The sequence below is a fragment of the Convolutriloba macropyga genome, chromosome 8 (assembly GCF_964194025.1).
Source record: "Convolutriloba macropyga chromosome 8, txConMacr16.3, whole genome shotgun sequence".
In the NCBI taxonomy this organism is placed as follows: Eukaryota; Metazoa; Xenacoelomorpha; order Acoela; family Convolutidae; genus Convolutriloba; species Convolutriloba macropyga.
Genome location: NC_134475.1, coordinates 27,676,029 through 27,703,400, shown reverse-complemented (window position 1 = coordinate 27,703,400; position 27,372 = coordinate 27,676,029). Strand labels below are relative to the sequence as shown.

Below are 27,372 nucleotides of genomic sequence, written 5' to 3'. Positions count from 1 at the left end.
CTTTTGTGTGAGCCTGCTTCCGTTCCACTCAACGTCACAAGTAAGTTATCCCAGAAGCGTTAATCGATGATCATCATAAGATTCGAGATGTCTTATCTTACCATTCAATTGAGGTTTACCGAGCTTGTCGATATTTTTGATGATATCACTGTGCTATCTGCACCTTTGTCTACCTGCGTTTTTACTTTGCAATTATTTATTGAGATATATTGTCAATTCGGAGACATGCTAAAGATTTGTTTTTTAGTTTAAAACATTCCCATCTCCGATGCTGGAGAAAAGATATTTTGTTCACAGGTGTTGCATTTTTTACAAAACGCTGGACAAGGTGTACTAGAATGTGGCTTAATTCCACACCTAGTAAACATATTGTTGCTTTTATTAGCCGTAAATTTTTCAATTGGTTTTCGAGAAGTCTTTTTGAAGTTGAACCCAACTTCTTCTTTCACAGTAAAAAGCGTAATATCTGATGAAGAGTTTGCAAACGCCATTGCTTGACTTCTGAACTGTAAGCTTTGGGTCATTTTAGTAATGGACATTGTTGGTTTTCCTATAATACTTTCTTGTAGTCTAAGTTCCGCTTCAGGGTCACTCAAACCTGAGATGAACTTTATTTTTACCAACTCATTTTCGGGGTTGAACGCTGTTTTGAGTTTTTCGAAGTCACAATAGCGTGCTTCTTCTCTAAGACGTGCTAGGAAATCGTCGTCTGACTACCCTGTTTTGATTTTTTTTCTTTCCCGGTTTTATATTTGTAAGTAGTTCCTTTTTCGCGATATTTTTTTAAATAAAATTGGTCAAACCAGTCAGGTTGAAACATACATTATGTTACACATATAATATTTCTAGAAAACATAGTAAATCTTGCTGAGATTTCTACCTGGCCAAGGTGCATCATGACTTTAAACCTTTTGTGGTTTCAAACCAATATTATTAAGATGCTGTAATTAACACAAGACAAGACGAAAAGAAAATAACCACTAATTTTTTCCCATTTTCCCATTCAAAATTTGTTCTTTTTGGTACTAGTATACACTTATTTATTCCGGGATTTTTTTCTTCCAAATTATTGTTTCTGTATAACTAGTTATATGCGAACTGTGTTTAACTACATTTGACACAAACAACGTAGGATCTCAAATAAGAAGATAATACATGCAGTTTATAGCCATTTTGACTTTCAGATCTTTTGTAATTTTTCTTCTACTTCCTGTTTTGTAAAAAAAATATAGCTAGTTAGCCCGACGCCTGGTATTTAAACGGAAAAGGAAAAGTAAAAAGTATGAAAAATTGTTTTAGATATGTCAAAAAAACCACAGGTCCATTTAACTGGACTTCTTTACATTTTCTTTTTTAATTTTTTGTATTTGCGGCCATAATATAAACAAACTCTCTTCTACCAATGTTTCAAAAACAAACATTGTGAGTGACAAATTGAAGAAGGCCCGTTTTTGAGGCAAACTTAAATGTTACCAATACTGAAAAAAAGACAATAAACTCAATTTATAGAGATTAAGACATTCAGAGGGCAACGATAGATAGGAAAGACAATGATTTTTTTGGTTCAAAAATGTCGTAATTTTAGTTTTTGTTTTACAAAAGAAAAGCGGATATATTTTTTTAGTTTTCCCCTTGATAATTATTGATAGAAAAAAATTCAAAGTAGAAATTTAACAACGACAAACTAGACTTGCGTTGACTTTTGCAGCTAAATTCCTTTACATTTTAATAATAATAATAATAATAATAATAATAATAATAATAATAATAATAATAATAATAATAATAATAATAATAATACTAATAATAATAATAATAATAATAATAATAATAATAAAAATAATAATAATAATAATAATAATAATAATAATAATAATAATTATAATAATAATAATAATAATAATAATAATAATAATAATAATAATAATAATAATAATAATAATAATAATAATAATAATAATAATAATAATAATAATAATAATAATAATAATAATAATAATAATAATAATAATAATAATAATAATAATAATAATAATAATAATAATAATAATGAATTTCATTAAACTTGGTTTTGCCAAGCTTAGTAAGTCCCTAACGGGGCTTGAATTTGATTTCCCTCAAACACTGTCCATCCATATGGGTATGATTTGTAATTAAAATTCTTCTTAGCTAAATCAAATAGATATTCTTTGACTTCTCTTTTGAATTTAGGAGGACTTGAATATGGGTTATAGTTGGGAAAATCACGCGCCAGTGACATCGAATTGTTGAAGTTTGCAACTCGGTAGAAAAAATTAGATCGGCAACGCTGGCGATTACATTCGTTTGAGTATAAAAATATTTTCTCGTTTGATCGTGTTTTCAGATGTCCATTCCTTATTTGCCAAAATTGCTCTGCCTCAAGTGGAAGTTTTCTGGTCAGAATTTTGTTTAAAACTACGAGATCCAAAAAGACAAATTGATATGTGATCGGAAGTAAATTTACTGATCGAAGACAATCATTGTATTCTTTATCAGTAAAATGACTGTTTGATTGTATCCATTTTAAACTTTTTCTCTGAAGCCTTTCCATTTGTCTGACGATAGTTTTACTGGCATACCAAACATTTGATCCATAAAACAAGATCGATATTATGTAAGTTTTGACTAGGTTGCATTTGACTGACAATTTTGTTTCACTTGGAATTGTTCTCTTTAGATAAGCAAGCTTCTGATTTGCTTTTTGTAGAACAAAACTTAAGTGATGATCCCATGATAAATTTTCTGAAAAATATTTGCCCAAGTCTTTGAAGTGTGTTTCCTGTGAGATGGCATCATTGCTGGGAAGATGCAATTATGTTTTTTTATTGAGTATGGACACTAGGAGTATCCATAATATACACCCCATCTCATGGTACCAATACATCATCCTGAAATTTGATTCAGCGCTGATAATAGTTATCATTTTTGGGGCGTTTTTCGGAAAATATGGTTTGTCATCTCTGAAATGTCACATTCTGTAAGAACTAATGGCTGACAAACATCCTGTGCAAACATAATCTGTGCAGTGGAACTTTTTTAATGCTTAGCTATCAAGCAAATTTCTATAGGCATACTGTTTATTACTGTGTCGGAATTTCAAAGTTGGCAAAAATTGAGCAAAATTTGCCAAAATTATCTGTAAATGTTGAGCTGTCGTCAGAGATTGTCCCAGACCTACATGACCTGTCCCAGAACCAAATCCAAGAAACGTCTAGCACACGCCAGAATATTCTAAAACCAAAAGTGCAGGTTTTCGACTGAATTCACGCGTATTTCACGCGAGACAATATCCTGGATAAAATCTGATGAGAGTTCATTGTGTTGTGAGACGTTCGGATGAGAAAGGCAACGTGTGATCAGTGGTTCTTTTGAGCACAACTTTGCCTCTTCATAACAGCAGTTTCTTTTAGTTATCAAAAACACTCACTGTTGTGAATTTACTCGCGGCCCTCCTTATACAATGACAAATCCTTATCACATCGCGACTACTGAAGAAAATGGGTAAAGATTGATTTTAAAAATGTATGAAACTTTTGCTTTTGTTCCGCAATGTCAAGATCCGAAAGGGAAAAGGAAGGGAGCAAGCCAAAATTTAATTTATACTTGAGTTTCTTGAAATTGCAATAGAAATAAGCTACATTAACCCCATGACCCAAAGAATCCAAAAGATTAATCCAAGAATCTTGGAAGCAATCTTGCAGAAGATTGCATACTGATTGGAAGATTATTTTGAGGATTTCAATAAACTGTTTAGATTAAGCCTCATGACAGCTGCTGTATTCCCCGCACTGGAACCTCTCTGGCCATTCGAAGCCATATTGCTTTATCACTGGCTCGCACCCATCTCGTGCCGCGTCACAGACCTCACGACACGGTTCCAAGGTTCCAAAAAATCCGGACATGCACGGTGGAGCGTACATTGCACAGAGGAACTGTCGCAAATGTGCCGAACAATTTACCTCGACCAGAGGCCAGAATTGGTGGATTTCAAGGCCAGCTTCCTCTTGGGTGTCGTGGCCCATATCATTTGGGAATTTGGTATGCGAGTAGCCAATCTGGAAAGAATTTTTCTTTATTGATAATTAGATTTACTTTGAAAAATTGATGGCACATCCCAGGTCTAGACGACGACTATGAAAGACTCACAATTTCTAGTGCGGACTTTATTGAATAAAGTTACACAGTCCACCAGTTTCCTAGCTAAAGTCGAGCTAAGATCATTTCATAGGCTATTTGGGTCGAGCACGGTTTTTCATATCACTTTTCCTTCGAGCTTGGTCCTTTCAAGTCGACTTCTAAACCTGGGATGTCGAATTCAATAACAGTAATGGGGTAGATTTGAAAGGGTGATTCCTTTAGAGCAATTGAGAGCGAGGGTCAGAAAACAATCTTTATCTGACCAAAACAAGCTCTTTTCTTTCAAGCGTTGGCATTTACGGTATTTTGTTGTTATTGGTTTCAAAAATGTACGAAAACTATTAATGTGGTCGCTGTTTTGACCAAATGTTTTATAATAGACGGAAAACTGCAGGTTTTAATCACGCTTTTTATTAGGATATTTCAAGAACCTTAAGTAGCTTGTTTAAGTTAAGAATATAAAGATGGTTTGAGATAGAAAAATGCTGCCCGTATGCAACATTAACCACAAGCTTATTTTAGTTTTACTGAGCGCGTGAATCCCGAATACAGTGACGATGGACATCAATTATCAATTGTCCAGGTATCGGTCTACTAGGAAATACAAGTGAAATCCTCATTTGCCAAATGTGGACTTTGTTTACAGGAAAAAGCAAATGTAGTCCACGGCTGTGTAGCTGAAATCATTGCTACAGCAACAGCTTAAAATTGGCTCAAAAATTTTGCGCCAGCTCTACGATCAAAATATCGGAAACCAAGTGAATGAAAAATGTTATCAGAAAAAGTGAATGAAAAAAGTTATCAGAAACATGACAATATTGGTGTGATTTGAGTTATTCAAAATGCTTTTTTGTAGACGCTTATCATGTATTCCATACCACTTAACTCCACGAAGATTGAGCATAAAAATGAACAGAGTGACTTCTTAATAGGAGCGTTGTCGACCATTTTTGTTATCAGGTATCTTATATTTTGGTTACTTTACGTGCTCTGATAAAACCATTGAGAAAATCTGGCTTTATTTTAGTCGGGAACCGCGAAACCGTTCGAGATGTATGTCTGGCATTTAAACAATTGAATGCACGTGTTTCAATTAATCTTGAAACCTTATTATATATTAGATCTCATTTGATCTTGATTAGTACCTTTGGGGAAACTACTATCAGTGTTTTTTTGCTCTCTCGCACACAACAACCTACTCAAAACTCTAATCTAACAAAAATCGGCGTGTTATAGTAAAAACTTAATTTTCTTACCTCTTGGCACATTGGAATAGTTATCTCTTCACATTTGTTTTGCTCTTCTTCTGGACAATCTGAACAATTCGCCACCAGAATGACCTCAAGTATGGTCAGAACAAGACAGTGTCGCAACATTACTCTGCACTATTGAGTAATTTGTTTTTTAAAGCCTTTATAAGCAAGCCGGTTCAATTCTCATATGAATTCAACGAGTTAATTTTTTACAGAACCCTTTATCAATTTAGAGTTAAATATTATTGCTAGCAATTATGGGTAAGCAATTAGTGTGCGGATGGGAATTGCCTATTGATAAATTGCGTCATTTCAGAAAAACTTTTAAAAAATGAATTTCGTCAATTGGTAGATACTGCAGCGGGTACAAAGTTGAAATAGAACTTTTAATATGCTCAGCATGTAAATCAGTTGCACCAGTTAACAAAAAAATTGAGTGTTTATATCAATTACTATTTAGCCCACCATCTGATATCAAATTTTGTAATATAGTGGTTTTATGGCCATAATTGATTTTATTCAAAACATAGTTGATCTGCAGTCTTTTCCCTAAAACTTCTGCCATGTGATGTTTATCCTCCACTTTGAGCTGTTCTCCATTTCGCTAGAGAAAATGCAGACATACCAAAATTTAGAAGTTCTTTGTCTGGCCAATTAGAGTTGAGAAAAAGTAATTTGTGTTTTCTGTTTGGCTTTTGGCACAATAATGCACTCCACAAAAGTGCCATATTTATAGATCGTCTAAATTAAATTAGTTTTTTGAAAATCTTTGCCATAGTTGGCAAAAGACAGAGTTGTCTGCAGTTTGATGGTTCAAAGTTGTCCTTTTCTATATGAAATGATACTTGTTTCCTGGCTCAAAACATCAGTCGAATGAGCAGACGAAAACAACATTTTAAAAAATTGAAAAAAACTTTTGGCAGTTGATGTGATATTTTCACATAGCAACAAACCATAGCAATCAACATTTGGGATTATTTTTGTGTCATTTGAGTCATTCGGAGCAGATAAGTACAATAAGTGACAAGTTATCGATGTTTTAATTTTCTGTTTCACCCACTACTGCCTTATAAAGAGGAAAAAATTACATAATATTTTGTTTACCTTCTTTTGCAACCTACTCTAATAAAATTTAATTTTCGTAGAAACCAACTTTATAAGTGCCGCAGTTTGTTTTTTAGAAGAACATTTTCTCCTTCACAGGCAGGAAAAGTAATAAGCGTTGAAAAGTTGTCTCAATTTCTTCCTCAATGTTTCCAGTTTTCTTCCTCTGGTTGAAAAACTTGAAGTTGTTTTGAAAAACTTTAATTTTCAGTTATAAAATTTCTTGTTGATGCATGTCATCTTTTCCGACCATTTTCTCTACAGAGATTAGTTTTGACTAATGAGCTGGAACTTTGAAACGTACATACATACTTCGAGGATGAAAAAACTGAAAATGCGATACTTTAAATGGAAATTTCAGTCAGTGTTTTTCATTTTTTAACTCCAGGTTGAAAAATTGAATCAACTTTCCGCAGCAAAGTTCTTTTTGCATTCCACAAAGAATTGTGCGATAGATTAATTGCAGTATAATCCCATCCCTCATTTTAGTAATCTTAGTTTTTCCATTTAAATGCCACTAGTAATGATGATCAATTTTTTCTTACACCAATTTTGCTAAGTTTTCAAATGAAGACATGTCAACAAGAGCAATTCGCGCTGACACTCTGTTTTTGTAACACCTGCAACCTGAATTTTTTCTGTTTAACCTAACCACTGAAGCATTCGTGAACTCTTATAAGAGTAATATAATTATATGTGAATTTATGAAGATATATTTGCATATTGCTCACTTGTTCCCCTGCTTATGCATGATATGATAAAAAATGATGTTGTTTAAATGTAGCCAAGCAAGGTACTCAAGTTTGATTGCATTCGTCAAGAAACTCACGCGAGGTTAACTTAACTTATAATAGTCTCTATTACTTCTCCTTGATATACTTCCCTCAAAATAATTTGTAGTAAATTTTGCTGCTGCAGTTTTACTCCCTTCGGGCAAAAAGTTGTCTCCAGAAGGCGGCTCCGTAATGTGCAAATCCACATAATGTTCCGACCCCGTTCATTCAAGTTTTGATTTAATTGTCTACCAAATGAGGAAGAGATAAAAAGCTTTCAGAATATTTTGGTATCGTTCAACAAACAAAAAAATGAATGCTGGATTTGAAGGCTGATGAGACTTGCCATTTATGAGAGAACTGAACAAGACAAACATAAAAAAAAATGATAGCGAATATTAGTTACGACCGAAACCCGATGTCTATATTTTTAAAAAAATATATTTAAAAATGAAATCAGATAAACTGTGAATCAAACTAAAAAACCAGTAGTATATTAGGCAAGATGATACCCGCCAATAATGAGACTCGGTAACAGGTCGACAAAGAAGAGCAAAAAGCGTAAAGTTTAAAAATTCAAAACTCTGGGCTTTTCGAAAACAACCAATTAAAAACGTAGCAGCCCGGTTAATTAAAGAGGTTATTTTAAACCTCCCAGGAAGACTTTAAGACCTGTCATTATCCATAATATGTCAGACGGCCACAAATAAAACGGCAAAATCGAAAAGAAAAATCAATTAATTTAACTAGAAAGTGGTGCCGCAAGCGTTAAACGTATAAGCTATTCATGGAAAACATTAAATATCGTCAAATGCACATTTTTTCAACGCCAATTGTGTATCCGTTTTAGGTTGATATACCGGTAAGAAAGCAAAAACAGATCAGAAATGGGCAAGTGAATGGGCACTTCTTTTATAAAATGCGTAAGATCAAAGCCAAAAGAAAAGCATTACTTGAAAATGAAAACATAATGCAGATTGTGTTTTGGTTTACTAGAAAGTGAATGCGACCTGCTGTTACAAACACCATGCTATAAAAATGACAGGAGTGGGAAAGATGACAAATATCACAAATCCACTTCTTTTCTTAAAAACAAATACTTTCAAAAAAAATCAAATAAACCATAATTTTTAAACTTACAACAGGAAGAGATTTACTTGCAACTGCTCAGGAAGCCAGCTGTGCTGGTTTTTAGTGATAATGAACCATAAGACGACAAAACATCAAATACGGAATACGGACAGAAATTAAATAGCATTTTACTGAAGACACAATTTTGAATAATTAAAACTATAAGACATTGAAAACCATAAAAAAGTTTAATCTGATTCAAAAACATTTGAGTTTTTGCTTTTGCGTTTCTTTTGATTTTAAGTGTTTCCCCGTGAAAAGGATCTTATGAAAATGCCCAAAAAGAACTACAAAAATTGACCGGTATCCTAAACCTGCGAATTTTTTATGAAAACACAATTCAAAGCTTTAAAGACGTCAGTCAGAACATAACCAACAGCACAAATCTTGTTTTGACCAACAGAAAGTCGATGAGCTCTGTACTTCATGAGACTAAGTTATTTGTTGACGACAATGACAAGAAAGTTTTGAACTACAAAATACTTTCTTATATAAAGGAAATTAATTTGAAGTCACTAAAACAGATAGGTATAAACTGAAATTGGTAAATAATTTCAGTGAAACAGTCACATGAGGAATTAAGGCTCACGGTTGTCAAAAATGTACCGTAAAACAACAAATTGACGACAGTTAGGCAAAAACAAAAAATTCTAAAAAATTTTACAAGAGAACGCTTTCTCAGCCGTTAAAACTGTAGCTATTCCATGAATTCTTCAAATAAGTTCTATTGGGCATTCCTTCTAAGCCAATTTTACTTATTTTTTATATGAAAAGCTCAAAAAAGCACAAATTACAACATCAATTATGTGCAAATACGCAAAAGTGACCAAATTGTTATAGAATTTCTTAGTAAGAAGGCCAGGAAAGCATCAGTTAGAATAAAAATCATAGAGTTTTTCACTTCACCTGGAAAAAATTCTATCGTGAACGCATTGAGACTACGCTAGATCTGGACAGAGAAAAAGATAAAAAAAGGTGCAAACTTCAACACTTCACTGACATTTTTCTAAAACAAATGTATTCCAAGTCCTAAAAGGCATTAGAAATGATAGGTTTAAAAATGTCCTCAAATAGTTCTTTAAGAGCCCAATTTAAACTGTGATTAATAGGACGAAGTAATGAGGCTGTAAAAAGAATAACAAACGAAGGCAAAATTAAAGAGATCAAATAGAAATAACAAAAAAACTTTGTCATAGCCATAAAAAATGAACTTTTCCTTTTTCCTCTGAAAGCTTTATTTATGTATGCACACACACACACACACACACACACACACACACACACACATATATATATATATATATATATATATATATATATATATATGTATATATATACATAAATATATATATATATATATATATATATATATATATATATAGGCTTAATTGTTTTGTAAATAGGATCTGTCATTAATTGAGCCTTGATTTGAAATCATTTTCGTCGGTAATCAACTTAAAAATAACAAAAATTCAAATTTTGTTTGGAGAAACCGCGCCCCAATTTAATCCGACTGCAAGAATACGAGATGTGTCGAAACCTAGCGTCAATTTTGCTGAGTCCAACAAAAACAGTTAAATTTTCCACACAATTGTGGGAAAAAGATCATTTAGCAAATGAAATATTTCAATAAATCAAAGTAAGTATTGCATTTTGTACAATTATTGAGTTACATTTTCGAGAAAGCCACAAAAATTTAATTCTGAAGACTCTTATAGGAAACTAAAGTACAACTAGCCGTTTTTTGGAGGTTTCAAAGGTCGTTTTAGCAGGTGTTAGGTCTTTTCTTCTGGCATATTTAAACAAGGGAGCCATTTTTGATTTAAAAATCTGAAATTAGAAAAGTTTAGCTAAATTTTTAGCCGAAGGACTCTGATAAACTCAATCAACAGGTCTCCGCTATCCCTTAAAATGAAACCAATGACATTGTTTTTAACAAATATAACAAATTTTAGCAGAATTGACGAAAATTTGGTCAGGAATACGAATAAAAACGTGAACAAAAACCACCGTATTTCTACTGCTATTCACAAAATTTGAAACCACGATAACTCCCTGCGAAAAATGAAAATCAAAAAATCTGTTTATTTCTATACTCTACGCTGGATGGACTTTCTAATGATACCAGACTCAACTCTCTTCGGTGAATATATCGGTCGGCCAAATTTGACTTAAAGAAAAAACCCATTTGAGTATTTATTTCCTCCCCCCACAAGTGGGTCGGAACTATTAATAAACACTGATTAGTAACTAAGACAAAAGTTTGCTCACAGTAGGAGAAACTGCGAAGAAAAGGCTGAAACGATAAGAAATTATAGGTCTTAAGGAAAGCTATCGTGACTATTTTTTTTTTTACTTTGTTTAAAGTCTTTTTTTGTCGAGTTCCAGAAATGTTTAAAAAAGCCAACTCCAAATTTTGTTTAATTTAACGATTTAATTTTAATGTTTGACAGTTTCTGGTCACAAATTTTGGTCTATTTATGGTATTTTTAAGTGGGTTAATTGCTAATTGTGCATGCCTACCTTTCACAGTCTCCACGAACCCTTATGCGTTAGTTTTAGCATGTCTTTCTGCTAAGAGGATAAGCAATAAGCATTCAGATGCGCGAACGTGTACGCTCCCAGCGCGCGCAACATCTTAACTAAGTGTAAGAGGAAGAGGGGGAGGGGGAGTGGGGTGGGGTGTGTTAAGGGCGCGATACCGAATCTCTCTTACGTTAAAAACGACAATACCGAATCTCTCTTACGTTAAAAACGACGATACCGAATCTCTCTTACGTTTAAAAACGACAATACCGAATCTCTCTTACGTTAAAAAACGACGATAGCGAATCTCTCTTACGTTAAAAAACGACAATACCGAACCTTTCTTATATTAAATACCGAACAAAAACGACAATACCGACAATTTCTTACGTTTAAAAACCGAAGGTTTATCAACTAGGGCGATGATTTCGTTTCTGGAAATCTATTCTGAAGATTCAAATAGTTTTAATAAGTATATTGACAAATAGTATTTCCACTACTGAAGTATATTGACAAATAGTATTTCCACTACTGAAATTAAATTTAACCAAAAGTTTTTAAAATAAATTTGAATGTATAAAAAATTCAACTATATACAAAGCTATCATTCTCTCTTAATGCATCTGCAATGACATTTGAGACCACCACACATAGAGAAAGACAAGCAGTTTAGTTCCTCAGATTCGATTAACTTCCAGTGGAATTTTAGTCTTCTGTGACACTTGTAAGCACAGAAGTGCTTATTGGATGAACGAACGCATTGCAATCCACGTCTTCTGATCAATCTGACTGCCGGTTGGTTGCTCTGAGAATGCCCGGAGACTCTGTCTATTGGAGCAACTGAAACAAATGTTATGCAGAGAGGTTGCTTCATCGTCCTCAATGCAGTCATTTTCCAATTTTTTTTTTATTTTTTGCCAAACAAATGAAGTTCAGAGAAAAAATTGGACATCGTGGAGTCTCCTTCTTCCTTCTCCGATCTTTTTTTTATAGAGAACCTTGAAAAAACATAAGAAAATATCGATAAGCGAGACATAAGCGAAAAAAAATTACATTTTTTCACAGTATTCTCACACGGCGGCACCAATCATCAGTTATCAGTTCTTTTTGCTTAACAAAGCGAGTACTCCAGAGAATCGATTGTCGTTTTGGTAGGTCAACTGATCTCTCCTGCTGTCTTTAAGGGGCTTCTAATTTAGTTGGTTTCTTGGTTGATCTGTTTATGGTGAGCACCCAACAGTGCTGTACTAAGTTAAGTAATCCGTTCCTTATTGTTTGAAAGAAACCGAGGAAGTTAAGATGTAAAAATGCTAAATACCTTGATCTTACACTTTATAGTTTACCATAGTGCCAGAAAAGGAGTTTGACAAACAGGTGTTGTCTAGTTTTAATGAACTCTAGATTTTTGAATCAACTCATGAGCCTTTTACAAACAACTGATCAGACAAACTGCCCTAAACTATCGAATTTTTTGTTAAAAAACGCAAGCTAGAGAGAATCCCTAATTCACATATCATCTAAGCAGCCTCAAAAACTACCTGAAACTATTGATTTGGTTTCTTGTCAAGATCTTGCACAAATAAACAGTTGCATGTGATCTGTTAACTTACCTGTTAATATCACAATTAATGCAATTTTATGCAAACTAGAAACGTATATATCGAAATTGGCTCCCTTAAATACGGCCCAAAGCAAACGGTTTATGTTTGTATAATTCGCTAAAGAGAAAAAAATGTAAACATTAATACTAGCACCATGATTTACGGTGTCGTTGCTAAAGTGACCAAGTATGGCTTGCGATGAAAAATTTCTTCAAAAATTTTTGTTCTTCCAGCCGTTTTATAATCATAGAAGAACATTCATTACATGCTGGTATTATATCCCCAAAAATTGCCAATTGATTCATACAATTTCTCTGGCACTGAACAATTGGAAAAGGTTATTGATTATCAGAATAAAATTTCTCGCATATCTTTGCATTTTTCAGCGTGGGAAGCATTTTTTTGTGTGGAGCAGTTTTCCGTTAGGTAAAACCACATCCTCTTTCTTTTACAGCAGCATTGTGAGTAGATAATCCACTGTACATTTTAACTGTAATTGCGAATAAAATTTCGTTCCTAAAAACATTTTGAACTGACAGTAAGCTGTAAAATAAGTTGAAATGGTCATAGAGCAATGAATTGCAGTTCTATTTAAGATCTCGATGTGAGAGGTTTCGTTTCAATTTCAACTAATGTACTAGAGCTGTAATTAGTTTCTCGTTATCTAGAAAACCAATGTTCGTGGTGATTGTGGGCCTCAGCGTAGTCATCCAGATTTTCCAGGTTAAGTTTTTGACTACCTTCAAGCCCTCAAAAAGTGTACACAAAAACGTCAATCATCTGCTGAAGAATTTTAGGTTTGGAAGCAATCTGCGGAAGTTTTTCAATGTGGAGTTTAATGCTCGATATGTAATTTGAACCAGTTTTCTGCTGCTAATAGTTATGACAAGAATTGACTCCTTTTCTTCGTATTCCAGTTATCCAGTTTGTTCTAGGTTGTTCTTGTGAACCCGTTGCCATGACATGAATTGACAAGTTTTCTCAAATCAGTTGTAATTTTGTGCAGTCCCTTTTGGCAACACTTAATTGGTTCCGTGGCAAACATCTAGAACTGAGAGCAACCTACCGCGTAGAGTTTCTGGTAGGTGCTTCGGGGTTATTGCATTAACTGCTCTCATTGCAAACAAGAGTGGATTCTTCGACGCTGTAAAAGGTCTGTCTGGTCAACAACGGACAGCAAATAGTCGGCAATTGATTATTCCTGCTTCTCAGCTTTGTTTACTCCATCTGGATAAATAGGATTCTTTTGTCAAACAATCACAGCAACAGAATCTTTAAATTCTTGTTGCTGCAGACTGCAGAAAGTTGGGTTCTGCGTTTTTTTAATTCACCAGTATAGAATACCAGCATAGAATTAGAACGTGTTTCAAGATCGAAGTCAAACAATTACTTTTCTCAGAAGAGATTTTTTAATATCAACTACAATAGGGGTCATCCAGTGCAATTGAAGTGTGTTGTAACAGAAATTGAACTTGAGCTGTTGATTTTTAAAACAAAATTGGTTTCAGTTGTGCTGCAAGTATGAGCCTAATTATCGTAGTTTTGAGCATCTGAACAAACTAAAGGGTTACTGATCTAATCAGTTTCTCTGTTCAGTAATAATTAGCAGGATATTTGATATCATTTAATTGGTACCTATGTACTTAATTTTTACTTTATTACCAAATTAGTACTGCAATTAGCACTGGAAAATTTTCTCAACAACTAATTTTAGCCATACCAAGTTGCACGAGCGAAATTTCGAAACCCCAATCAACAACAGAAATTCAAATTTGAAATGACGACACGAGATGTGATGTGTCATGAAATCGGGAAATGGATTTAACAGCGACCCTTTGGGGATACCCGGATAAAAAATAAATTAACTCTCTGTTTCTCAGTAATAATTCTTTTGATGTTCTACTTGAAAATCTGGTAGACAGTTTTATACTATTTACAGAAAACTGAAAAGGTAGATGTCGATGGCTACTCAATACAAAAAGCCTCAAAGTTACAAGTAAGAAAAGCATGTCAATGAAACAATTTGACTAATTACGCACAATCAGTATTCTTATTACTTGGCGCTTAACGAAAAATACCTCAGGTTGGCTGTAATTTGCCGTCAGCAACAGGTGCGATGCGAAATTAAATTGAATCTATATAATCGCTCGAATCAAACGTTTCAAAGAATCTTAAATGGTGCTGCAATAGTTCGTAGCGACATCAGCTATTTGTAAAACTACTGTCGCCGGTATTTTTAAAATTTTTATAATGCAAAAAAGCAAGTGTATTGTACCAAAGCCAGAATACATTGATAGCAACAAACTATGTAACTATTCAACAGGTTTTCTCTTAAAAATATAGAGCGAGATCTAGTCTCAACGGGCATTCCGTGTGCATTTCTCTGCATTAAAAAAAATAGTAGCTGCAAAAACAATTTGAAAAAATGTTCTTAAATCATGAACACAACCAAATGTGAGCTTTGAATAACAGTGTTCATAATTAAATTAAGGAATCAGGGCTTCTTTGTACAGGCTAACGTTTTTAGAAAAAATTAAGTTTCTATAAGTCTCCAAATAACTAAAATTAGCCTGTTCAACAACAAAACATTATCAACTAACGATCGTTTCGATCTTCTGATTGGTTAAAAGGAAAGTAGCAATCGGAGTCAAACTTCATCAACTCGAACTATACGTATTAAATATTAAAATCTACGTAAATATATATTTCAATCTTTTTCTGAGTAACAGACAATTTTTCCAGGAAAGGCTACTTGAACTTACGTTGTCAGCTATTAGTAGTAGTAGTAGTAGTTCAGGCTTCTGCAATGCACGGGTTGAAGCACTCTTATTGATCGTTATAAATGAGATAGTTTCGAAATAGGGTTACAGTTTTCGCACAGGCAGCAAATTCTCCAAGTGCACATGTCAATTTCGTTAAAACTTCTAAAAAAGAATTTCCAATAAATGTCGCTGATCCGATATATTATATTTTTGTTGTCTGTAAGGTCTGTGTGTTTGTTGACAATGTTATAGAGATAGGCTGTTCTTGACCAGAAATTTTTGTCGCTTTTGAATAATCGTTTTTTCGTTCGTGAGATCACATAGTAGTAATAAGCTGCGAAGTTCGAAGTAAAAAGATAGAGGTAGAATTTTCAGTTTGATTAAACGTTCCTTATATGTGAGAGAAGAACCTATTATCCATTTGGTCGCACTTTTTTGGATTCTTTCGATGAGTACTAGATCGCATTTAGACGGATACCACACTTGAAAGGCGTAGGATATAATTGGTACAATGTAACCCTTGTATGCGTTTAATTTAACTTAAGGGAAAGTTCTGTGGTGAATATTTCTTTTCAGGTACCAAAGTGCTTTAAGAGTTTTGGAGGCTCGTGTGCTTGCGTTTTGATGCCAAGTGAGGTTATCACAAACCTGTATTCCGAGATCTTTCTGATGAGACGAGATGTTGACAGTTTCATTTTTTATAGTAAAGAGCGACTTTTTCTTGAAACAAAGGATCTTGCATTTGTTTTCATGGAGGCGCATTTCGTTGTTATTGCACCATTCATTTAAATTCAGGAGATGAATTTGAAGTTCATGTTTGTTATTAGAGAGGAATTTTGTAATCATCTGCATAACCGTAGGTTTGACTGTATTCGATTTTTTGTGGTAAATCATTTATGTAGACGAGAAAAAGTAGTGGCCCCAGGATTGAACCTTGCGGTACGCCGCTAGTGACGTCACGAAGGCTCGACTTTGAGGTTCCGATGCAAACATGTTGTTTTCTGTCGTCGCAGTAGTTGGCTATTAATCTGAGCGCTTTTCCCCCAATCCCTGATTCCGACAGTTTTGCAACAACGCTGTGATGGGGTACTGTATTAAACTCTTTCTGGAAATCAAGGTAGAAAACGAAAACTTCATCATGAGCAATTGAGTCGCCTTCTTTGTACAGTTGGTCTAGAAAGCATAACATTTGAATAATTGCTGAACGTTGAGGCCAAAGACCAAACTGGGAGTTGTGAAGTGTTCCTTTAACGTGCTCATAGAGTTTGTTGAACATAAGTTTCTCGAAAACTTTTGAGAGGCAACATAAGCAATTAATTGGTCTATACATATTGATTGCGTATTGGTGTATTGGTGTTATGTCACTATGTCTCCCTGTGTATTGGTGTTATGTCACTTTGTTTCCAATATGCTGGAAATTTAATTTTGTTAATGAATGTTTGAAAAAGTAGAAGTAAGGATCTGCTTATTGTTTTTGATAGATTTTTCAGAAACAGGTTACTTATATCATCAGGGCCGTTGGCTTTACTAGTATCAAGTTTATTTAGTATACTTTCAATTTCTTTTTCTGAAATATCAAAGCGACTAAGATCTTTTTCTTCAAAATTGAACTGGTTCTCAACTTTTGATATTTTTGAATTGAAAACACCCTGGAAAAATAAATTGAACAACTCGGCTTTCTCTTTCTTAGTGTTAGCAGTTTCTTCATTTAGGTGCATCTCGCTTGGGAATCTTGTGAATTTTTTAATTGGTCATAATTATTTTTGAATAACGCTGAGTTGACGTGTTGCGAAAGTCTCGCTTTCATAGATGACTTGATCGTTTTTACAAAGTGTGTTGACTTTTTCTTCGAGACAATCTATTTTGTTTATTGTGCTTGGAGCAGGACTTGGATGGGCAATTGCTTTTCGTTTCAAAGTTGATAGTTTTTTTTATTTCATGGGATGTGCTTTTTGACACCCACGGGGGGGAGCTGTGATCTGTGCTGAGTTACTCTAGGGACATTTTGATCGAAAAGGCGATTGAACTCTTCATACCACTGTTTAAGAAGTTCGTTAACGTTACTGTAACAATAGGGGTTAAATGGACATCTAGCTATTTTTCATACCCCAAGAAATCAGTGAAATTTAGCATTTTCATCTATGAAATAGTTGAGCCAGGTGTTGTCAAGTTCATCTGGTGACGACATTTGTATCCAGTCAGTGGTTGAGAAGTTGAGATCTCCTGTGATGATGATTGATTTTGGCTTTGTTTCCTTCTCTAAAAACTTTAGCGTTTGTGTGAGGTCTTCAAACTTCTGCTTGCACCATCTGTATGGGCTGCCTTTTGGTGGGTTGTAAATGCAGACGATTAAGATTGAGTAATTTTTAGTTTTAATTTTTTTACGATTAGGCAATTCTCACATGTGTTCTTAACAAACAATTCTTTAAATTGAATGTTGTTTTTTACCGCCACTAGAACACCTCCATGTTTTGAGACACCGCATTTTGAAGTTCTGTCATTTTTGTGAATGACATAATTTTTGAGAAAGAGTGCTTCGTTTGGAACTTCTTCTGTGAGCCATGTTTCGGTTAGGCGAAGAATGTCTGGATTGTAGGGGATAATAGCGTTTGCAAATGCAAATCTTCCTGGTAGATCAATGAACTTATGTAAATTGAACGTTAGAATTGATACTTCTTGTTTTTTGTCTGTAATTTTTGCAAGTCAGGTAGAATACCAAGCATTGTCTGAGTACTCGACCCAATTTTCATCTTGTTTTTCGTATAATGTCAGATTCATTACTTTCAAGTTTTTTCTGGGGAAACCTGGGTCTATTAAGTCTTTTCGCTTTTTCAGACAGTTATTCAGTTGCTCTTCTTCTTCTTGCAGGGAGTAGTCTTTGCTAATGTACATTGTTTTGCTATATCTATTCAATCATGAGATTGAGAGTAGTAAGATGCGTTTGTCATACATGCATGGCATGGTTACAAGAATGGTACGATGCCTTCCATCTTTGAAAGCCCCCATGTGCCTGCAGTCCGTAATTTGGCAGTCTTGCTTGAGGAATTTGAGGATTGACTGTATTTCTTGTATATCTTCTTCAGCTCTTTCACGAGCGGTCTCTTTCTTACTTTCATCAATTCCTTTTATTCTGACTGCTAGATCATTTGCAGTTCTAGCCTTTACTGTGGGTTTTTTTTTCAATGTTGTTGTTAGCTGTTGGCAGTTTATTCTCAATTTCATTTATTTGCTGCTAATAGTTTCTTTGATTGTGTTTTGAATGTTGCCTTTTATTTCTAGATTGTTCTGTTTTTGTGGTGGAATTTTTATGATGTCCAGAATCACATCACGTTTATTCTGCTGTACATAAGCGTTGCATAGAAGCAGAACGTTTTGATTGACCTGTTGAAGTGCATTTATTATTTCGATTCTAAATTTTGTGCAGCTTGGGGACATTTGCATGATTGTGTTACAGCATACGCAACGGAAGATTGCCTCTTTTTTTACCGATTGGCTTAGGACAGGTTTCACATTGGATACTCATACCCTCTTATTTGTTTACCAGATGTTTTGGAACTCATTCCGTTGTGTAAGTGATTTACAGAAGAATTCGAAGTTTAAACGGGTGGAACTGATAAATTGGGGAAAGAAAAAACTTATTTACCTTTGGAACCAATTACTGGTACCGTTGGTAATTCGTGGGGTTGTACGAACCACACTCGCAGTTCCTAGCACATTGGTATTCCTTTGGATGGTCTTTTTTGTCTATGTTTGCGCTGAAATTTGTGCGTAGGATTTTGTTCTTTAATATGGACTAGATTCCTCCAAGGGCCTCCCCATTGAGGTGGACGGCGTCGTTACTCAGGTGTAGTTCCGGGGAATAAACTTCTTCAGTGATGCCTCTGTATTCCCACTTTCTACTTTTTTTTGTAATTTGTTGATGAATTCGTTTATTGCTTTGGCCTTCTTTTTACTCGTGCTGTCGCTTCCTCGTGAAGGGATGCCAATTACAAATACTGTCTCTATCGCAAGGGGCACAGGTTCTTCGGCTAGTAAGGCAAGTTCTTCTGCTGTTTCTTCTGGTTCTTTGTTCGATGGTGTTGAGCCGGTGAAGATGTCGTTTCCACCAATGAATGGAAGTATATTGTCGTATTGCCTTTTTCCCGGTAAGAATTCTGATAGATGTCGAATTTGCGCTCCTGAATGTTATAGGATGTTAAAATTGGGAAATCGGAGATGTTTCAATTGGGAATCTGCAAAAATTATGTTTCTAAACTTGGATGTTTTAAAGATATGAAATCGCATTCAGTCTTTTTTTTTCACCCGTCCAAGCTAGGAACGGACGGGGCTTGAAAGAAAGATAGAAATAAACCGTTGGAACCAATAACTGGTACCGGTGGTCTTATTGATATAGTTCCTAGCTTGAAATGATCTGAAATCACACAGTTTGTAAATTTGTTCTAAGTCTATTTAATAAGTTTAGTTTTTTTAGAATGTTAATTTTTTTCTGTTAATATTGGGAATTGTTCGTACTATCGAAATTGGGGATCAAGAACACGGCACACTTGTTAACATTTCCATCATGCTTAAGTATGAGCCTTGGATTATAGTGACTTAATAAACAATAGTATCTTTTGTGCAATAACAATATACTGATTAATATCAAAATATTTTCTAGTGATCGCTAGGTATTTGTGCGACTCTATGCAGTCTATATTATTCTCAACACAACATAATTAAATCATTTTATTTTTCCCTCATTGTAATTTTTAAAAAAAGAATTTTTCAACATTTGGATAATTTTGTGTCATATGACTTTTTGACAGCACATGAATTTTATATATGAAAGATATTAAAAAAGACAATATGATTTTGTAAAAAGTAATCGATTGTGAATTTTTGTTTTTCCTCTTGATTGTTTTATCAAGATTGTGAATTTTGTAAATATTTTGCTTACCTTATTTTTGCAAACTACTCTGAAAAAAATACAACCCATCTTTTAAGTTCGGCATTTTGTTTTTTATTCGAAAGAATTTATTGTTCACAGGCAGGAAAAGTATCCAGCATTGAAAAAATTTCTCGCACTGATTTCCTAATTTCTTCAACTGGATGAAAAAATTTGAGTTGTTTTGAAATACGTTGAAGCTTGATTCAATTTTTTTTGTGCTCACACATGCCATCTCAAACCATCTTTTCTACAAAGATCAATTTTGACTATTTAGGGGGAAATATAAAATGCGATGCCAATATTCTTTGGTAATGTATACATCTCACTGCATCTTTGTTTGAAGAAAATTTAAGATTTTAATGAGCTCAGTGCTCTGTAAATTTGTTCTGTAAAGCTAAGCTCTGTAACCCAACCAAATGCCTAGTAACTGGGCTCACTTATAGGTAATTTTTTCAAGGATATTTGGGTTTCAAAAAAGGCTGTTTCAGTTCACACTGACTTGGATCGAGGGTAGAGGTTTCGAGTGAAATCGGTAAACACTAATTTTCTTCTTTTTGAGCAATATTATGCCCTCTTTTCTTTCTAGTTCTTTAGTAATTGCATACAGAGCGCAAAATCTAGTGAGCGCTTTGAGCGATCTGAGTTCTAGGCGCAGCAAAACGTAAAGGCTTTGAGCTTCCTGGGACGAGGTGCGGATCGAAATAACCTATGAATAGAAACTACCTCGGTTGACCAATTCTCCAACAATCATATCAATTCAGATGTTTTTTCAAACTTATTCTTGGCAAAAATGGAAACTGTAACCTTGAGGGTAGGGTCTTGAAATGGCGTCCCGCATGTCTCGGTTCAAGTCAAAGTCAATATTGAACAACTTGTCCCCTCTGTACCAATTGGGCTCCATGTCTTCTTCACATGTCACTGTGGTAGATGTCAATAAAACTGCCATGGACGATAACAATGGTAACCAAAAGATTCCGGAACAATGTCTCATATTTTGAAATTGGGGTACCACCCCAATGAATTAGTCCCTATAGTTCAGAATTCGGAACAAATACGAAGCAAAGATTACGAAATTTGTAGTATTCGCGCCCGCACCTAACCTTCAGTCTGAATCATAACTGATTCAGAACATTTTCAGACCAAAAGGTATTTTCATTTTTGATTCAGAAAATATTTAGAATAGTTTCTGTAACAATTCTGAATCTAGTCTGAATCGGACCAGAATTTAGAACCCATTTCAGAGAACATCAGAGCCAAATGTGACATGAACAGACGCTGAATCAGTACTGATTAGTTTCTGAAAAAGTCTGATTCAGTATTGAATTAATAAAAACAAAACAAATTACTTGGATGATCACTGACATGGTTCTAATTGAGGTTTCTAGGTTTAGCGAGTTTAGCGTCGCCCTGGTTCATTAATTTCTGCTTTCTTCTTATTTTTAGTCAACTTCGAAGCAATTTTTTCCACTCCCTTCTCTGATTGGGCATCCCGGATCATAGTCTCAGAGAAACTCAGTACTGAATTATGAACTTTCAATTCTGGATTTTACTATGGCCATATCCTGATCATGTCACTTTTAACACTGTCAAGAGAAAAAAATCAGAGGAAAAAAATCGGATTTCTGAATTCTCTCTGGCCAGTCACAAAACTAATTCTGGAAACCTTATGCCAATATAATTCGACCTTGAATGCGTCTGTTCAAATATGAGCGGGTTCGGAACATTATGTGCGAACTCATATTGCCGAGCCTCCTTGTTTTCTTTTGGAACCTGATATAATGGAGCTTGAATTAGCGTACTTCTAACCCGGAACAGCTAATTACATGAAGATATTTGTTCGTATATACGATTCAACTGGTGAAAATAAAGATTTAGTACAATCATCATATACATACAAACATATATATTCAGGAATACGATGACTGTTCAAATATGATTAATTCCCGGAAACTTGTCCCGTAGCATATCAGTCCTGATACATTGTATTCCATTTGTATATCGTCGGCCCAGAACTGTATCTGTTTCCGGAGCTAAAACTAAGACATTCATACAAACTCAATTACAATCTGAAACAAAACCATAAAAATCTGCTATTTCGGTCCAAATTTGTCAGTTTCCAAGTTCCCGGCGTGTATTTACTGGTTTTTGCGTGCATTTTCTGGTTTTGGCGTTTTTTTTGATAATCTTATTACGTGTCTTGCAACGTAATAAGATTGTAAGTCATCATCATGCTCAAAAAAAGTGCATCGTCCAAAATTTCTAAATGTTTTTCGAAGTTTTCACAATTTTTCATGTTTTTGCTATGAGCTTTATGGGAATCAAAACCAAGAATGCTCACTCTGTTTTCAGAAAAAAAGTATCTATGCGAATAGACTGCACATAATGAGGTGACTATATACTCTTAGGATACACTGATACAGTAATTGGCCGACGATATACAATTGGAATACAATGTTTCAGTACTGACATACTATGGAACGAGGGTCCGGGATTGAACATGGGGCCCTGAAAGTTAAGTAGGGGCACTATTAAATGTTCAAAACTTGGGTATGTTTGATGTGTTCGTCATTGAGGGTCAGTCATGAACTCGCTCAATATCTGAACGCAATAAATTGAAAATCTTGAAAAAATGCTTTACATAAGTTCTAAGCTGTGCTATCTTGGTGTTTGAGTTTTTAGCCTGAGAACAAATCTCTACCAAGAAAGGCAATCGCTGTCTCTCATTTTATAACTAAACATATCTTACATTTATATTATTTTTTAATGATTGTCAATCGAAGTTCAGTTAAGAACAGAGTGATTTAAAAAAAACGCAGAAAAAATTTTACGCAATTATGATAGTTAATCTTAACCAAATGTGTTGACCAAGGAAATTTGGACAATTTTTGAAGCACGTGGGTTGTTAGCTTTGTTAGTTAGCTCGTTAAGCGAAATCAACAAGCAAACAAGAGAAATTTACAGAAGCTGTTTTTGCGTCACGTCTGTTGGACTAGACGAAGTGCCTAATATCCGGTGAGATTGTTCCTAAATACCCCTCCAGCCCAGTCTGTCCCCCAAGTTTTCTGGGCGGTTTGCATCATACAACAGTCTTTGTTTGTTGGGGTGGTTTTCCAAAATTAGTTCCACCAACCTGAGATTTTTTTCAAAATGAAATACAACTTACGAAATGCAATTTTCGACGAGAGTGGTGCAAAGCAATTAGAGAATTTAGACACAAAAGGCGAACCACAAAATCCTGAAACCAGCGAAGACATGCATCCGGACTCAGGGGTTACAAAATGTATGCGTTAAAGAGTTTTTTCACTTTTAGCTCCAGGCACAATTCTTTTTCTGTCAGATACCGCAGATAAATTCTACAGAGTTCAAGTACTAGAAAACTGCGATCAGTACACCAAAATAAGATAATTTGGTTGGGGGTCGGAGCACGACACTTGGTTCAATTCGAAATCAATTTGGGCGTTTTAAAAATACAAATAGCAGTTGTGCACCCATCGGAAAATTAACCCAGACCTCTCAAATAAAATAGACAATCTATTGATCTCCTGTGATTCCACTGATTCCAGTCAGATGAATAACTTATTTTTTGAACGTGTTGATCTCTCAATAAAGTCCGAGATTAACAAATTGCCAGAGGTGTTGACAATAATGAGTTCGTACGTGCCAGCCTGTCGCTTTGTTCCCATCAAATTCAGACCAAGATGGTCCCAATTGCTATCAGGTATTCTTCATGAACGTGTTGAGGCTCCAGACAACGAGACAATTTGGCAAAAATTTTCGTGGTTGGAAAATGCATTCTACGCGCCTAAAACCACGGAGGCAAAAAGCAATAGCGCAATCAAGACCAACGTCTCACTGAACGTTTTGATCGTTGGAACGCCGGTGAATATGGGAAGCTTTGGTCAGAAGCTGTCTCCTTGAAACAATCAAAAAGTTAGAGAATTTACAGCATTGAAGAAATATTGGTCAGAGCGAAAATGTCCTGCCTACAAGGCCAATTTGGCCGAGCTGCTAAAGTTTTAGCTTCTGGAGGTCTCGCACCCAAGAAAAAAGCTACATTCAATGCTCTGGAAAAATTACACACGAAGAACCGTTACCTGTTGTCAGTTTACCTGACGATAATGCATCCAATGCGTTCCAATTTAGTGATAACGTATTTTATGAGCAACTGAAGACACTCAGCAAGCAAACCGCAACCGGTCCCTCTAAGATGTTTCCAGAACATACTCAGCACGCAGTAGACTGCACTGCTTCTGATCGGTCCGAGTTTGCCCTGAGAGTGGTAGCAAAGTTTTTAGACTTTGGTAACAGGGGACTCTTTCCTGCTTTTATTTCCAAAGCACTCTACTGCGCTTCACTCACGGCTTTATCCAAAGAAAAGGTGATGTGCGTCCGATAGCCGTTAGCAAAGTGTTGCGACGCCTCATAGCAAAATTCTTGGCAAGTGAAGCTAAATCAGGAGCAATTAAGCTATTTGATAGTTTGCAATTGGGAGTTGGCATTGGCGGAGGCGATGAGGCAATCATTCATTCGTCAAAAAATACATACGATAACATAGTTAGTGCTCAGACGGACGATTTGATTTCTAAAACGCTTTTAACTCAGTCAAGCGTTCAAGACTATTAAAAGCAACTTATGAATTTATTCCTGGAATTGCCGCTGTCACCATTTTTTGCTACTCCCAGCACACACCTTTTTTATAACAATGCAATCGTTCAAAGTGAATCGGTTGATCAGCAGGGTGATCCTCGGGGACAGTTATTGCTCTCCTTGACGTTATGACCAATCATACAGAAGATCAAGACTTCTTGTCCGGTTTTTTTACGGCACTCTTGGTACTTAGACGATGGGTTTATTGCTGAGTCTGAAGATCAAATCAAACAGACGCTTGAAATCCTAGCCAATGAACGCCCTGAGAGAGGCCTAATCTCGAGAAAAGACAAATGTGGGCTGTGTTCAATTAAAGATTTACCCTCCGTTGATCAAGCAGTAAAAAGGACCTTGGGAAACGCTTTTGAAGTTCCGGGTGCTGCAGTTGGCTCAGAAGACTTTGTCGCTTCTTGTTTGAAGAAGAGAGTTCAAAACATTTCATCTACGCTGGACAATTTACATCAACTCAACAATCCTCAATGTGAATTGGGTATCCTTCGTTACTGTTTGGGAACTTAGAAACTAGTATAATCTTTACGAACTCACACTCCATCAAACGAGATGCTCAAAGTATTGAAAAGTTTCGATGACGGTCAAAGAGAAGTGTTGGACCAAATGTTTGGCTCAATTATTGATGATGACGCATGGCAACGTTCTTCCTTACTTATCGCTTTGTCGGGACTAGGCGTAAGGTCAGACAGTCACAAGAGCAACACAAAACTGCGTTTGTGGGCTCAATTTCAGCCTGAGACGAGCTGGTCAACAAAATAACAAGTAGATGTCCCTTAGAAAGTGACACTTTTAAAGAGTTACACCAGAGTCGGGAACCGTTCAATCTCCTTTCGAACACGCAAAAGAAGCAAGAAGCATTTGATAAAGAAAAAATTGCTGCCCTAATAGGAAATCAAACGTCAACAAGGGAAGAAGCAAGACTCCAATCACTATGCCTGCCTCATTCCGGCGCGTGGCTTGCCGCGCTTCCAATTCGCGCATTAGGCCTACGCTTTTCGGCTAAGGAATTTCAACTCAGTGTCAAGTGCAGGCTCGGTTTATGATCAAGAAAGAAAATGTTGTTAATGCAATTCAGGTACATTGGACACATTTGGTGACCATGCAGTTGCCTGCCATGGAAGAAGAGATGCGATTTCAAAGCACAATAGAATTCGCGATCGTTTACCTTCCGCTTTTTCAGCAGCTAATTTGTCTCCAGTAATTGAAAAACGCAATCTCATCGCGGAAAACAATTCACGCCCAGGAGGCGTCTATCTGCCTACTTGGAAATGTGGCCAATCTGCTGCTCTAGACATAACCGTGATGACTTCCTCTCTGCAACCGAACATTATTTCTCGTGCGGCAGAGAAGTCTGGTAAATTGAAGCTGCTAAAGATCGAAAATATGGTCAGTATGAAAATAGCCATGCTCGGCAAGGAATTTTGTTCGTCCCTCTGGCAATCGAAGTTTTGGGCGCTCTGTCGAGGACTCTGAAGAAGGCCTTACTGCGCATGTCGTTGTTAGCTGATAGCAGAAATTATCAGTCGTATTATCAGTCATATTATCAGCATATTAGCTGCTCCTCGTATGATGACAACAGAAAGTGACTTAACTGCTCTGTCGAAGGCAATGGATTGTCCCACAATCCATTGCCTTCGACAGAGCAGTTAAGTCACTTTCTGTTGTCATCATACGAGGGGCAGCTAGTATGCTGCTGTCGCGAGTCCCGTTGTTGAACGCAGCAATTACTTGAACTTGTCTGATAAACAGCTACCCGATTGTGTGGGACGCAATGTGAAGATAACTTTTCCTAGACGCTTGTGTTGAGCTGAATCAATCTCTTGATGAATTAGAAACAAACCCGAATTTTTATTGAACTCACCCACTGGGAGGGGAGTCTTTTCGTAAGCAATGTCATCCAACAGTAGTGTACTTGAGCTCAGTTCATTAAGGCCAGGAAATTTAAAAAAAAACGAGAGTTAAAAGGCTGAGGGAGAGAGGAAGAAACGTCAGAGATCGGAGAAAACATTTTGGCAATAAGAAATAATCAGCAAACATTTAATTTTTAGATCAATATAAACCAAGATTATTTGATAATGGAGACCACGCAGATTGCAAGAATTCAAAAATATAAGATCAAAAAAAGTTGTGTAATTATCGAAAGGTTTTGCATTAATATATTTTTCCTTCGTAAGGTATTTTTCCTTCACATCTTATTGTCAAAATAATGCAGATGTTATTGATATTAATACTAGGAGGCTGGTTTTCATTCTAGACTGCTACTAATAAGGCACGGGCGACAAGCTTTGATCTGCGACAGAAAGTGTAATTTTCGTAATAATTATTTTGGAGGCAGTTAAAGCAACAATACATGAGAATATAAAATTAGTTCAAGGTTATTTATTGACAGCAAATAAAGTTGACAAATCGAAGTCGACCAGTAACAAACTGGGATAATATTATACTAATATTATAACGTAGTAGCAGAAGGTGTTGCTA

General features: G+C 35.4%; 2 protein-coding genes across 2 annotated transcripts in view; both read right to left on the bottom strand.

The window, feature by feature from the left end:
- The window catches only part of LOC142344652 (spliceosome-associated protein CWC27 homolog), a 242,091-nt gene extending 222,322 nt beyond the window's left edge, over window positions 1–19,769 (bottom strand). The window contains exon 1 of the mRNA XM_075396471.1: window positions 19,756–19,769. The gene's annotated coding sequence lies outside the window, so the exon portion shown is untranslated. The remainder of the gene's footprint in view (window positions 1–19,755) is intronic.
- On the bottom strand, window positions 3,599–5,710 carry LOC142344052 (frizzled-8-like). The gene is made up of 2 exons (XM_075395525.1): window positions 5,415–5,710; window positions 3,599–4,076 (listed from the first exon to the last, which is right to left on the bottom strand). The coding sequence occupies exons 1-2, from the start codon at window positions 5,532–5,534 to the stop codon at window positions 3,777–3,779; spliced, it is 420 nt and encodes a 139-aa protein (XP_075251640.1). The 5' UTR covers window positions 5,535–5,710; the 3' UTR covers window positions 3,599–3,776.
- Window positions 19,770–27,372: the final 7,603 nt, after the last annotated feature.

Bases quoted from the DNA above. Each gene is read 5' to 3' on its own strand.
- LOC142344052 (XM_075395525.1), bottom strand. From the start codon at position 5,534: ATGTTGCGACACTGTCTTGTTCTGACCATACTTGAGGTCATTCTGGTG. The intron at 4,077-5,414 runs GTAAGAAAATTA...AATTCTTTCCAG, and splicing joins CTATTCCAATGTGCCAAGAG to ATTGGCTACTCGCATACCAA.